The sequence below is a fragment of the Nomascus leucogenys genome, chromosome 16 (genome assembly GCF_006542625.1).
Source record: "Nomascus leucogenys isolate Asia chromosome 16, Asia_NLE_v1, whole genome shotgun sequence".
Taxonomy (NCBI): Eukaryota; Metazoa; Chordata; class Mammalia; order Primates; family Hylobatidae; genus Nomascus; species Nomascus leucogenys.
In genome coordinates this window covers 48997177-49012646 of record NC_044396.1, presented here as the reverse complement: position 1 = coordinate 49012646, position 15470 = coordinate 48997177, and the positions used below count along the sequence as shown (strand labels likewise).

The 15470-nt window shown below is 36.0% G+C and overlaps 1 protein-coding gene across 1 annotated transcript in view; it reads right to left on the bottom strand.

The window, feature by feature from the left end:
- Window positions 1-2215: 2215 nt before the first annotated feature.
- Window positions 2216-15470, bottom strand: part of RAB2A (RAB2A, member RAS oncogene family) — a 92186-nt gene continuing 78931 nt past the window's right edge. Inside the window, exons 7-8 of the mRNA XM_003256019.4 lie at window positions 6651-6719; window positions 2216-4631 (exon numbers count right to left, since the gene is read on the bottom strand). Coding sequence (XP_003256067.1) covers window positions 4536-4631; window positions 6651-6719 — 165 coding nt within the window. The 3' untranslated portion in view covers window positions 2216-4535. The remainder of the gene's footprint in view (window positions 4632-6650; window positions 6720-15470) is intronic.

Below are 15470 nucleotides of genomic sequence, written 5' to 3'. Positions count from 1 at the left end.
TTGCTACTGGGCTCTCTCAGCAAAGGTGAAAAACATGTTTACTCACGGTGCATCTGTACATACAAAATCCATGAGTTCATAATCTCAATTCCAACCTACCACCACAAGGTTCACTCTAGCCTTTCTCAACTTATTTGCAATGCATTTTTGATGAGGAACTTTGCTCTCATTATCCACAATGCATTTACTTACTGGCTCAGTCTTAGTGTATGTGAAAGGTAGCTTTTCATTGCTAAGCCATCCCCTTTACTACCTACAGCCTTTGTGATCATTTTGTCTTCGGTCTTACAGTATACAGTGATAATACTATTTTCCAAAGTTATATATGTTGGTTTTCTTCCCTGTCCCCTTCAGTGCGGTGTTACTCATTTGTGATAATAAGTTCATGAACAGTTTGTATTTCACTGAGTTCCCACACTTCATGGTTGACTTTAGCTATGTTTGGGTTATGTGAAACACAGCCATAGTTGAGTCAGAGCTATACAAAAGATGTATACTGAAAGAAGCAACATTCTCCTCGTCCCAACTATCCTATTCCCAGTCTTCTTACTTCCCACCCTGTACCCATCCAGTGTTTGTAACTAGTTTCTGGTGTATTCTAGAGATCTTCTTCCTCATCCTTCTTTATAGCTGTGTAGGACTCCACTGTGTGGATGGACATAGTTTAGTGAATCACTATAGTTTACTGAGTCACTGTAAGTGGAAATGACATGCAAGTCATTTCCAATAATTTCTAATTACAACCAGTGCTGCAGAAAGTAACCTTGTGCATATGAAGCTTTTGCTTTATTGGAGAATTATCATTTGGGTGGATTCCTACAAGTGGGATTTCTGGGCCAACAGCAAGTGTGCATGTAATTTTATTAGGTATTGCCAAGTTCCCCTCCAGAAAGGTAGTTCCAGTTTGCACTTCTACCAACAACCCGCAAAGGTGCCTCACCAATACAATGTGGCGTTGCATTTTACATTTCTTCCAGTCTCACAGGTGAGAAATGGCATCTTAGCTTTAATTTGCATTTGTTTGAATTTTTAAAAATAAATTTTATTGTGTTTCAAAGTATACAACATATTATGGGATACACATAAATAGAAGGTTACTAGAGTGAAGCAAATTAATGTATCCATCACACATTATATTTGAATTAAAAATGCATTTTAGGGACATTTTATATGTTTTTTTGGTAAATTGCTCATTTTCCTCCATTTTTCTATCAGGAGTTTGGTGCTTTGTCCTTCAATGTTTAAGAATTGGCCTCATAATTTTGCAAAACTAATTAACACTTATAGACTGGCACTTAGTTTTTGGCTGGGCATGGTGGCTCACGCCTGTAATCCCAGCACTTTGAGAGGCTGAGGCGGGCAGATGACCTAAGGTCAGGAGTCCGAGACCAGCCTGGCCAACATGGCAAAACCCCGTCTCTACTAAAAATACAAAAAGTAGCTGGGTGTGGTGGCAGGGGCCTGTAATCCCAGCTACTTGGGAGGCTGAGGCATGAGAATCACTTGAACCTGGGGAGGTGGAGGTCACAGTGAGCCAAGACGGCGCCACTGCACTCCAGCCTGAGGGATTAAAGACCCTGTCTCCCAAAATAAAATAAACAAAATAAATAAAATGAAGTTCTCTGTCATGACTTCAACCAAAAAATAATAATACCTAGTACATCCGAATGCAGTATGAGATGATCTACTGTGGTGTTAGGCTTTATTTTAATGTAAACATAAAGCACATCTAAACTCTGAGAAACACAGGTAGATATGCGTTTTACCTATTTGTATAGTCAATTCCTGTTTATTATGAAACAGCTTTATCTCTTTGTGTATCTTTTAGCTCATATAGTCAAACCCCATGCTGCCAACCTCAGGACTAAATACACTGAGATGGGGCTTTACTATCTATGACAGAATAAATGTTTAAGGTGTTGCAAAGCCAGACATGAATCAGTTTTTCTGAGTGATTGCAAACATTTTGGTACGATTTATATCCCAACTCTTTTTTGACCATTAGCAGATAAACAGCGACTATTTTCCTGTTAACAGGCTATTTTAAAATATCATTAAAAACAAATTGTATGCAGTTGTATATCCTATTTCAGTTGTGTATCTAATTATATGCCACATTCTTTCAAAAAACTGGCTTTTCATTCAGTTGTCTTACATTTGGAAGACGAATGATAACAATGTCTTTATGAAGATCACAATTTTGAAATGTTACATGTTGAGTGAGACATTGAAAGCTGTGTTTATTTTTTCAGTGACTGATTTTCTATGTCCATAGATGCTATAAAAACTGATCAAAGATCAACTAAAAATTCAATTACAATATTACAAATTCAACTGCAGGTACCAATATTACATTATTTGATAGGGATAATAAAATGAGCAAAGACTGGAAATTACAGACAATAGCATTGCTTTCTCAATTAACAGAAAGGATTCATAACATATTCCTTAACGGTAGATGCGATTTGTAGAGAATGTCAAAAGAACTATTGAGAAGTCCACCTGCTGCCCAGACTGAGGCACATCAGGGTGGTTGTGGGAGGAGTTATATTTGAGGGTTCCATTTTTCCTTAGGGTATTAAAATGCATGTCCTGGTTTGTTGTTTTTTTGCCATTAAGTTCTCTGCTTCAAATAAAAGAATTAGGGGAGAAAGTATGGAAAAGAAACACACTAAACTTCTGGAAAAGTTAACAGAAGCTTAAAAATAACAATTTCCAAAGAATCATTCTCTTCTTGGTATAGAGCAGTACCTGTCCTAGTTGCCTTAACTTTTTCTACTCATTGGTAAAGAGAGTGATTAGTAAGACCAGTGAATTTGATACGGCCACTTGAAAGAAAAAAAGGCTATACTACAAATACCCATGAAAATAGATTTTCTATCACCTTTCCCTCTGCCTTCAAGGAGATAGTTAAAACAAAACTATGATAGCATTTGGTGATTTCCCACAAGAGTACTGTCAAACCTTTGACAGAGTATTGCTGAATCTTCAGGGAAGACCTGTAGAAAGTTGAAGGCTGTGAGCGAAATGAAAGTAGTTAGTTTCAGAGTTAGAACTTCTTTATGCTTTCTTTCAGGCATAAGTGCTTTTGTGCTAGTTCAGGAGAAAACACTTGCTTATACTGCTTACACCATTAACAAAAATAATTTCAGTATAGTGAGATTTGTCGCATTTTAGCAAAACTTTTAAAAAGGGTTGAGTGTTAAACATTCTGACCCTTTTAAAAAACATGCTTAAACACATGTAAAAGCTGTAAGTGGACTAAAAATACATTAAAAAAGAGGTGGTCATAATAAAAAAAAAAGAACACTTTTATACATAGGATTTTATTTTGCACTGCTGTAACATTTCATTATAGACCAAGGGAGAAAAAGAAAAAAAGGATAAAACCACCACACTGAGTAAATTACTAAAGCTTTTCTACTTTGTAACAGGATTTTCCATCTGATAGATTTATTGTCATATCCCCTTCAAAACAGACAAGATGCTTACCACATTTTAAAGATTATAGAGGTTGCCACTGAAAGAAAAACTTTACACAGTCACTGTACATCAAGGTTGAAAAACTGTCCTGCATGAAAAATATACTTAGAAATCATGTGAATAAAAGAAAAAACATTATTGTGTTTAAGGAAAGATTAAAGTCCTCATAATGTGCCGTCTAAATGTGGATACTCATTCTTCTTGGAGTCGCTAAGATGTAGGAATTTCTTGCTTCTGCCCTTTTCACTCATTATGCTGTGTTTTTTCGCAACAGTATTCATTAAGGCAAACAAATCCTTTTCTGAAGAGGTCTTAAGGAAATTGTGGACAAAGCAAACTTTTGGCATTAAAACAGGTTAACATATACAAAGCCTTTAGTAATATACATTAAGCATATTTTTCTTGGACTAGTGACAAGAAAAGATGAACATGCTTGTTAACAATGTCAAAAAGTTTAAAATTCAGTGTCCAAGCAATTCCTAACAATGCTTCTGTAGCTTTAAGCTCTAAACAGTAGAGAATTTATGCAAATGCATTAAAGAATTCAAGCTTGGCAAATTACACCCAAGCAGGTTATTAAACTATATATACAGAAAGTAAATGATAAATACAGAATTAAAAGAGTCCTTCTGTTTCCTTATAGCCTTGAAAATTGACAAAGTTTCTGAGGACAGTTCTATAATATTAAACATTAGGTAACCACAGATGTTGGGAAACCTAACTACACAAACCGATTTAAAATACTCAAGATGACTTTGTAGTGTTTAATACAATTCAGTTCGTAGTTAAGGGCACAAGACAACATTTAACAAAAATAATCACATCAATTGACCTAGAAATCAAATGCAAATAGATATGAATACAATCTCCAAAATCTGTCTTTTAAGTGAACATTAACCATTTATTCAAAGTTATACAAGAATTTGAAGGATTAAAGTCTTCTGTGACATAAAGCCATCTCAAATAGTTTCATGTCTCAGCTGAGCAGGAGGAGAGGGGGTGAAAGAATAAGTGAGTAGGCCCCGTTGGGCAGCTAGACAGTAAAAACAGACTCAACAGCAGCCGCCCCCAGCCTGCTGTCCTCCCTGATTGCCTGCATGTGTTGCATTAGTAGCAGCATGCTGAGGGCCAATTTTAATGCCATTTGCCTGAAATAAAAGAGAACAGAACAATAAATATGACCAGACACAACCAGACAATATAGTTTAACTAGATTCTTAAAAAACTCATTTAATTCTTTATGATACAATTTTATCAAACAACTGAGAAAAATACAGTAAGTAGATTTTAGCAACAATTAAAACAATATCTCTTAAGTGATGTTCCTTCCTTTTAAAAACACTGGGGAAATGTTTCTGAAAATAATTCTTTATCATATCAGGTACGGGGTAAACAGATATTGGATAATGCTGCTTTTCAAGAAATTCTCATAATGCAGAAATCGTTTAAAATAATTATTGCAAGTAATCTTTAAAGCATAAAAATACCCAAAGCCCATGCTGCTTTAATACAACATAAAATCTTTTCTCTAGACAGTGTTTCTGTTCCATGTTGAATCAGCTGTACAGGCTAAGGGCATATGAGTGTTCTGTGTCATCAATAATTTCTATGATCCCCAAAGACATGGCAGCTTGCCAAGAACCCACACGCAGAGTAGTTCTTTCATTCATCAAACTCACACTTATGTCTTAACCCTCACTCCCTCAAGTGGATTTTACCTAAAAATACAACACTTTGAGAAAAGTAATACGGTAGCTTCAGAAATTAAGCTCTTAAGGAAACTTTACGTCACAGTAAATCTCAGATTTATAGTGCTTGGCAGTTGTTCTGCAACAGTAGTAGCCTTGGGGTTTCTGGCACTAGCTCAGTATTGACAGCAGCTGATGTGGTTTCTTTTCGCTCTTTTGACTCCTCTTTAATAAAAAGCATGCCCTATGGCTCATTGGTTTTGCCCCCTCTGGGCTGGTAGCAACTTCTTGAGGAGTCAAGGAGTCAGACTTGGCATTAGGCCAAATAAATAGCATGGCCTGTTGGCTCCTGACAGCACATTACAATCAAAGCTGCATAAGGCACAGTAAAGCAGTCAGCTACTATATGAAACCAGACAGAAACAATGAATGTGCCCTTTTAGATAGAGGCCCAATTACTGTTCAATTTATATGGCATTAGTCTCTGAATGGTGTCATCTTTAAACTAACTCAAGAAGTACTGTCATATAAGCCTAGAAGATAGGATTTAGAAACTATATTACTCCAAATTAAACAATGAAAAAACCATGTACTTTTTGGAAACCTTAGGCAAACTGCTGTTTGTTTTAGCAGAGACTACTGAAGTAATAGAGAGCCTCATTTATGTGTAGGATGAGAGAGACATACATAATGGCTTCCTAACACAATGCTTTTCTAACTGCAACTGGGGAGAAACCAGGGCTTTTCTTTCAGAAGCCAGAAATCTTAATACAGAATGGCAAAAATATTTATGTAAGAATAAGTATGCTATATCCACATAAACATTTTGAAATAAATACAGATAAATGCAGAGTGGGAATGTGGGTCAAGTGATGATCTTTGGTGAACACTCTGAATTAGATGCTTCAAAGCTTTACATTTTATCCTAATCATGTTGACCAAAACAGGATCAAAATAACATTACAAAAAACCCTATGCCAAATGCCAATTTTATATATATATACATGAATTTAGTCTCCTGAAAACATGCTATGCTACATTGGGAGTAATTTCCAAATTTGGTATTTCCCTCTTTCCTACCAGATAACAGAGAGAGCATCTTGCATTAGTACATAGTACATGCATTTATATACCAGAACATTATTCCCAAAGCAGATGACACCATATGGTCACGTGGATAAAAGTGGCTTTTCTTTTCTCTTTGGGGGATTTATATTATTTTGCACTGCTTGCAATGAATGGATAGGGCCACTTACTTTAATCCATTTCCATAGACAATGTGTTGCTCTACTAGAACATAAATATTTAACTACTATACCACATATACCAATTTTTCAGTTGGATGACTGTAAACTAATGGTGTTAACTGATTATCATGATTGATTTTAGGAATAAAAAAATTATAAAACAATGAATCCAAATAGTAATTAAAAGTGAATTATAAATTAATATTAACCAACAATATTTATATGTATATACCTCATTATTAATGTCAAAGACTCCTTCTTGAATTTTTTCATAAATTTCTTTTGCTGTATTAATAAATGCCTGAAATATAGAGAAATTGGTTCATATTCTATAAAACCAAAGCAGTAAAATAACATTATATATGCTCTATAGAATATCATAACGTTCAACATATGAAAGTCAATCGATGTAATACATATTAATAAAGAACAAAGATCATATTAATATAACATTAATAAAGAACAATTGATGTAATACATATTAATAAACAAGCCCACATGATCATCAATAGACACAGAAAAAGCATTTGACGAAATCCAACACTTCATGATAAAAACACTCAACTAGAAATAGAAGGGAACTCCTCAACCTGATCTAAAGAATGGCATCTAAGAAAAACTACACCTAACATCATATTAGAAGATGAAGGCTGAAAGCCTTTCCCCTAAGATTAAGAACAAAGGATGTATGCACATGCTAATTAGCATTACAAACAGCATTATTCACAACAGCCAACAAGTGCAAACAGAAATGTTCAGTCAGTAAAAAGCAAAATTTGAGATATTCAATTAGTAGAATATTATTTGGCCATAAAAAGGAATGAAGTACTGATTCATGCTACAATGTGGATGAACCTTAAAAACACTGCTAAATGAAAGAAGGCAGACACAAAAGGCCACAATACTACAACTCCATCTGTATGAAATGTGTAGAATAGGCAAATCCATGGAGACAGAAAGTAGATTACTGGTTGCCAGAAGCTAGATGGAAGGGAAAAAGGGGACAGAATGCTAATGAGTATGAGGTTTCTTTTTGGGGTAACTAAAATGTTCCGGAATTAGATAGTGGTGACAGTTGCATAACTTTGTGAATAGACTAAAAACCACTGAATTGTCTTATTTATTTATTTTTGAGACAGGGTCTCACCCTGTCGCCTAGGATGGAGTGCAGTGGCGCGATCTCGGCTCACTGCAAACTCTACCTCCCAGTTCAAGTGATCCTCCCACTTCAGCCTCCTGAGTAGCTGGGACTACAGGTGTGTGCTGCCGCCCAGCTAATGAATTGTATCGTTTAAACGCATCAATTTTATGGTATGTGAATTATATCTCAAAAGAAAACATCATGACCATGAGAGGAAAAAAGAATACTGGAATATGAGAACAGCACATAGAGAAAAACACATTTCAATTATGTAAACTGCATAATCCTCCATGTAAAAACTAGCTTACTTCTGGAGAATACAGTTCCACTCAGGGCCTTTTTTGCCATGATAATGTATTATTTAGTATATAGTTTAAGAGAGCAAAATCAAAGGATGCTTATGATAAAGAGATAAAAGACAGCTCAACTTCTTTGCCATTAAATTGTCAAAATAAAAAACCAGTGTAGACCAAATGAAGCCTATGAATACCAAAATTTATACACAAGCATTCTCTATGTAAAATATTTAGAAATTCTATATAAATATTACGAATGGTATAGAAGGCATATACAAACCCTGAATAGGTTCTAAACTATCAGATTTGACAGATCACATATAACAGTACCAATCAATAAAGTCCTCTTCAATTAGCATTCTATAAAAATTCATAAAAGAAAGCTATACTCCATTACCACTGATACAGACCTAATTCAAAGTTTAAAAAGTAAACAGGATTCATGGAGAGGAACAAATCATACCTTTCATCTTTCCTACACTGGAAACATTTGACTGCTGAACTTGCCATCAGAGTTTTGTTTCCTAATTAACAGGACTGATATGTTTTCACCTTTAAAGGCCTTACAGCTCCCCAGAGTAATCAATCTACTGCAGCTCAATTACTGCACCAAGCACACACCAGTCAGTGAAGGAGATCTGAACGTCTGCGGCAGGAGCACAGAGATATGAATATGCATAAACTCTAAGTGGCTGATCGAATCATCACAGAGGGTCATGAGAATTTGCAGCAAAATAATGAGAAGAATTAATCACTGCAGATTCACAAGGCACTTAGGACGTGAGTGCGCTTTTCATGTATGTGCTGGAGCTAAACTGAAGAGGGAACTGGCTTTCAGCCAAGTATGAATTGATTCACATTCTTCAAAATTGAGGTTATCCCTATAAATAAGGAAAAACTTAACTTTATTTCCAATAACATGTCAATTACTGTGATGGCTTTAGAAATCAAGCTACCTAATACTGAAGTCAACAGATACATAAATTCACAGGGCTGGAAGTGCTTCCAAGATCATCCACATGTACACATTTCACTAGAACGTTACATAGAATTACAAGGCCCCATAAGTGAGTTATAACTTCATACAAACAAGCACTTTTATACTACAAAAGTTATTATTAAATGTGTCAATTTACATAAAAATTGCCTTTTGGCCTGTCTGGTAATAAATCACTTTAAAAATGGGCTTATGAAATTTCGTAAGTCACTACTAATTTTATTACCTAAATAGTACTGAATACTTTATTAAGCACTTCTAAGCACAGTTGTACCAGATGAACTGAGGATGTACATACAGTATTTTTTATCTGAAAGGCACGCAATTAACTCCAACTGAAATATAACAAATAATCTTTGGATAATGCTACATTACTTGATCGTTCAATCTCTGATTACACATTACAGACAATAAAAATCAAATATTTTCTACCCCCTGAGCATATTATAGAGGATACTATACAAATGGGTTGTTTTACATACTTCATGACAAACATTAATATTTAATATATATTGTGATTAATGACTAATTTTAATGAGTCCTTTGCGTTTGAAATCCAGCATGACAAATGTAGACCTTAATATACTTGTTTTAAAAGTATGTGGCTATCTGCAATAACACTAGGCTTTGCACACACACAGAAACAATAAAACATGTGCTATGGACTTTGAAATTGCTGAGTTCCTAAATATAATGAACATTAACCAAATACTAGTAAGGCTTATGAGAGGTCAAATAAAAGTTCTAAGGTAAGAGCCTTGGGTGTCACAGATAAAATCTCCACTTAAGATGCAAAACATTTCCAAAAAGATCAGAAATCATGTGTATAACACACTGGCTGGGATTTTAAAAAATCGATCATTTCACTCTATTCATTAAATATCAATCTCATATATAAACTTTTTAAGGTATAGATGTTTCTAATCCATCTTTAGACCACTGCATTCCATATATATATAATGTACAAAAATACATTTTAAGTATTGCTTGGTAAATATCTCAAGGCAGTACTAATATTCTTCACAGAATTAGTTTAATTTGAATGGTTAAGCTAGTCCCTTACCTTATCTATAGATATTAAACATACTGTAGTTTTGAATCTCTAGCACAATACCTAAAATAGCATAGGTACTTAAACTGCCTTTGTTAAACTCAATTACCCTTAGCAAGGAAGTACCTACAGGGTAAGGTGGGCTTACATGAAATTGCTGGTTTCTTTTTGCTTATGTACATCTCTCTTTGGGGGCAAGCTCTCTTAAGACTTCATTAAGGGACAAGCAGTAGGCAAAACTAATAGGTTTTAGAATAGGAAAAAATATTTGTTGACAAACTGATGTCAAATGATTTCATTTGTTTCAATGATTTCATTGTTTGTACCATGAAACAAGCAATGTCTAGGCAGATCCACGATTATCAAGTATAAACAGATTTCTCTGCAGCCAACTGAATTTGGTGGTCCTCCTGCTTCCCCATGTGGCCAGTGCTCTGTTGCAGTATCAGAAGCCTGCCTCTCTCATTTTACCACTAGCCCTTCCTTTTCCCCAGACTTTAACTGCCACATTCAGTCCTTTACCTTCCTTTTCTTCCTTAGCCATTCATTCTCTTGCTTTCCACCTCAAACACCAATCTTTCAGTGTTTGGCAGCAGTTAATCTCAATGATACTGATAATACCTAAACTTAAGGCAAAATTTCAGGGACTTCGATTGCACAGTTGAAACAAACGTAACCACAAAAGACTATAAATATGTTGTAATTCAAATAAACATTCAGTAAATACACACGCTAATGTGGATCTTACATATCACTGACATTTACCCAAGGGCACCTATTAAACTATTGTCACTGGCCGGGCTTGCACCTGTAATCCCAGCACTCTGGAAGGCATAGGCAGGAAGATTGCTTGAGGTCAGGAGTTTGAGACCAGCCTGGGCAATGTAGTAAGACCCCTGTCTCTATTAAGAAAAAAACTGTTGCCACATATTCAGAACTTCTGTAGGTACCATGGAAGACACAAAGATGAGGAGGACTATTGTTGCTGAACAATAGGAACGATTTAGGTAGGAATAAAACCATTTAGTTGGCAGAATCTAAGCCCAACAGCTCAAATCTCCATAAAGATGGAAGAAAAAAACTTTCTGCATTAACTAATAGAATGCAGGGCAGGATTAAGGCAGGTCTCACGGATATTGTGCTAACAGGGTCTTTAAAATAGACTGGAGAGAATGGAAGCAAAGGGAAACATGAGATACTATTTTGTTTTTATTATGGTTGGGCAGTTTTTAAGGCAAAATATTGAAAATAAATGATCTTCATAGAATATTTAAATTACTTCCTTACATAACATGCTGCCACCTGGTGGCATGATAAAAATTAGGTAAGGCCAGTATTTTGGACAGTTTAAATATCTTGAACAGATGCTACAGAGCAGGGTATCTTGTAAACAAGCGACTTTTAGTTTTCTCTTAGAACTGAGAAATATGAGGTAGCTAAAATGTGGCTTAAGTTTCTTCTCAACTGCTAAAAGTCAATGCTATGAACATTAGGTATCCATTTGCCTAAGTTAATACTAAGTACTTACTATGGGACAATCACTATACTGATTTATAAAGGTTTTCACTATTTCTTAGAATAAATTCTAAGTATGTAAACAAATAAGAAAATTAATGTTAACTTTCTTTTGCTTTCAAGAAAATCTATATTTGTGGGATGAAGTCAGACCTTTAAAATGAGCAGAATTACTGAGGGCTCTAGAACCAGGCTCTCCAGGATCAAACCCCAGTACCACTTCTTACCAGCCGTGTTGCTCTGGAACCAGTGCTTAGCCTCTCTGTAAAATGAGGATGATAATGTGGGGAGTATGTGCTTTTTTTATGTTCAATGATAACTGCAACATACAAAACAAATGAAAATTCCTTTCACTTGTATTAAAGACAAGTGATCCTAATAAAGTAAAGATAAATGTAGCCTACTTCATAGGATTGCTAGGAAGGTTAATGCAAAGCACTGAAAACTGTGCTTGACATGCAGTAAGCACTCAGTAGGTGTGTCAGCTGTTGGCATGAATGTTTGGATGCAAAGACACATGGGGAACGACAGGAGAAGGGAGTACTGGTGCTAAAGGTATATGTGCCCTGTAGACACTACAGAGTTAAGGAGAGAAATGGTGATCAATGCTCTATAGTCAATTCAAATATCTTGATTAAATAGAGCTAAACCTTAAAAAAGTGAATTGGCAACATATAATGTGCACAATGAGCCCCCCAAAGTAAAATATATTTAATAAGACTTAGAAATTGGGCAAAGATAGGAGAGTCCTGTGAAAAGCACAGCAGACTAGAATTTCATATTAGGGAGTTTAAGAAACTTCTTCTAATTCTGTGACTTCTTCAAATTCTGTGATTCTATCTGATTTAGGGTCAGTGAAGAAAAACTCGTACATCATCCAATAGTGGCTTTTAAATTGTATTTCAAGGCAATTCTGCAGGGGCCACCTTTTGGAATGAGATGGGAGTAGGGACAGCCCTGTGGAGGGAGAACCTCTGCCTCTTCCCCGCCTCTTTCTATAGCATCACCAGTTCCAAAGTAGAGCTGTTCTGGTGTTACTTCTCTCATACAGTTTCTCTGTGTTTCACTAGAAGGAAAAGGGCCATTGCTAAATCTACAATCTATAATTTTCTCATTTTGTAGATATCACTGAGCTGCAAAAGGAGAAATGACTTGCCCGAGACCACACATAAATATAGAAGCAGGATTAGAATCTAATAGTCTTCTCACTACATATATCTTTCCTTTATTAGGATCAGCTATCTTTAATACAAGTCAAAGGAATTTTCATTTGTTTTATGTTGCAGTTAAAATTGAACACAAAAAGCACATACTTCCTACATCCTTTAAAACCCTTTTAGCTAGAAATTATATTGGATTTCTAGGATTATTTTTGAAAGTATATAAAATTTGCATTATTTACATCTTTTGTCTCTTTCCTACCCTTTACAAAAATTAATATCACCAGTATCAATGCTAATTAAAGGAAAGTAGGGAGCCTAAACACATCTTAATTTTAGCAGGAAAATAAAGAGGGGAAGAAACCAGAACTATTTGATTAGAAAGGTTTGGGGAATATGGCATTTAAGAATTTCCTGTTCCTAGAAAACCAAACACCGCATGTTCTCACTCATAAGTGGGAGTTGAACAATGAGAACACATGGACACAGGGAGGGGAACATCACACATTGGTGCCTGTCGGGAGGTTGGGGAAAAGGGGAGGGAGAGCATTAGGACAAATACCTAATGCACGTGGGGCTTAAAACCTAGATGATGGGTTGACAGGTGCAGCAAACCACCATGGCACATGTATACCTATGTAACAAACCTGTATGTTCAGCACATGTATCCCAGAACTTAAAAAAAATAGTTATTTTAGGGTTTGTTGCTGCAGCATAACATAGCAAAGGCTGCGCAATGCAGATTAATAATTGGTTTTCTATGTAAACTTAATAGTTTTAAAAATCATAAATATTGCAGCATTTTACTCTTCAGTACTGAGTATACTGAACCAATGATTAACATTTTGTAATTCAAGTGAATTTAAACTTAGCTCATAAAGAAAAATTTCACTCCAAGTTATTCTTAGAATGCTTATTTATATTCAAAAGTAAATATTAAAATGTTTTCAATTAAAAAAGGAATTTCCTGTTCCTACTTTCTGTCAGAGGTAACACAAAAATGTTTAATTCCTTAGCAATTTAGTTCTTCCATTTAATAAGCATTTCCTGAGTGCTTGATTTGTACCAGGCACTGAGGACACTCAGATAAATATGAATACCTTAAATCTCAAGAATGTGGTATACAGGATAGATATGCATCCAATATGGGAACATAGAAGAAAAAACTCATCAGTTGCTTAGATGAGTAAGGTGGCATGATCACTTCTGAGAGAGAAAAGCCCTGCAAGTGTGAAGGCCTGATAGACAGGTAAGCTCCCACTCATATATTAGGAAAACTGAGGGGAAGAAGGGCATTCTGGACAGAGAAGCAGATTTTAAGTTCAATTCTGTTGGAAGCTGGGGACAGCCAGGAATGTGAGATAAAGTTAGAGATGTGGCCCTATAGGCAGAGGAACCCTGAAAAGGTAGGAAGCAGGCGAGGGACAAAATCAGAGGAGAGTTTGGAGAATGAATAACAAGGGGACGACACTGGCCACAGGGAGACTGAGGAGTACAGAGCAATAACCCAAGAAAGAAAGGTCAGATGGTGGCAACGAGAACAAATGGCAAAGCTCAAACCTAGTATCTGTTGTGAAGAAATTAACAGGACTTTAAGTGACAGAGTAAAATGGTGATATGTTTATGGATGACTCCGCTTTTGGTTTAAGTGATGAGATAAAAGGGTATACCATGAATTGAGATAAATTAAAAAGGAAGAAAATCAGTTTTCAGGGAAGGAATGAAAAATTTCTTTTAGACACGTGGAATTCTAATACATCGTACACGTGGGAAAGTCTTGGTAGGTGGCAATCTATATAATTGCGCATATATATAATCTATATGGGAATATAAGCTACAGATAAATGTGAGTGTGTAAGTGTATGACATGCATTTATTAGCATAATTTTCTTGGGTAATGTTTAGCCACCCTGGTTTAGAAGTATAGAAAATGGATGCAACTTTCAAAGTCAGAGTTTGGATCATCTATGAAGTTTCGGGGATGATGGCCAAATTAGAGGTGAAGAAGCTGATGCTAGTCAGCCAAGTCTATCAAAATGTGGAGGAGAGCGATTTATTAAACTAAGCTATCCTCAAGGGATACTGGAAAACTGCTGAGGAAGGCCAGGTCAGATTTCCAGTGAAGTCCTGTGGTATGCATTCATGGGCTTAACACTCAGAATAGGTTTAAGGGGGAAATAAAAGCCTTCAGTTTACAACCTCATTACAGCTATATAAAAATACTCATTCCACCAGTTACAAAAAAGCCCAAGACAAGATGGTCCCTCAACGCAAATAAGGTCTACAGACTTTCAAGTACTGAGACAGAATGCAAGTATTAGCAAGGGGCCTTGAAACTGGTAGTCTTCCTAGTTACTAATGTCTTAGTAAGTCATGTGTTCTCTCTGGACATAGAAATTCATCTATCCTGTCAGTTTAGGTGGCTTGGTGGGTTACTGCAATCTGTCTTAGGGTTAGCTGGTTGTATTTTCAGCTATTGTCTTGGTGGTATCTAGTACTTCAGTAGCATAAATACTTCAGCAGCATGAGCATAAGGCTTCTGGGAAGGGTGGGGGTTTACCTAGCCTGCCATTATGACATCAACATTTCTCCATCTAAAAAGGCCTTTTCAAACCACAAAGATTCGAGGCAGCTACTGAAGGAAGAAGCACCTGACGAGAGGCCAATTTGCTTGTCTGGATTTTTTTTTTTTTTTTTTTTTTTTTGAGACACAGGGTCTCCCTTTGTTGCCCTGGCTGGAGTGCAGTGGTATGATCTCAGCTCACTGAAGCCTTGCCCTCCTGGGCTCAAGTGATCCTCCTACCTCATAGCTGGGAGTACAGCAGGCATGTCCCACCATGCCTGGTTAATTTTTTATTTTTTTGTAGAGATGGGGTTTTGCCATGTGGGCCA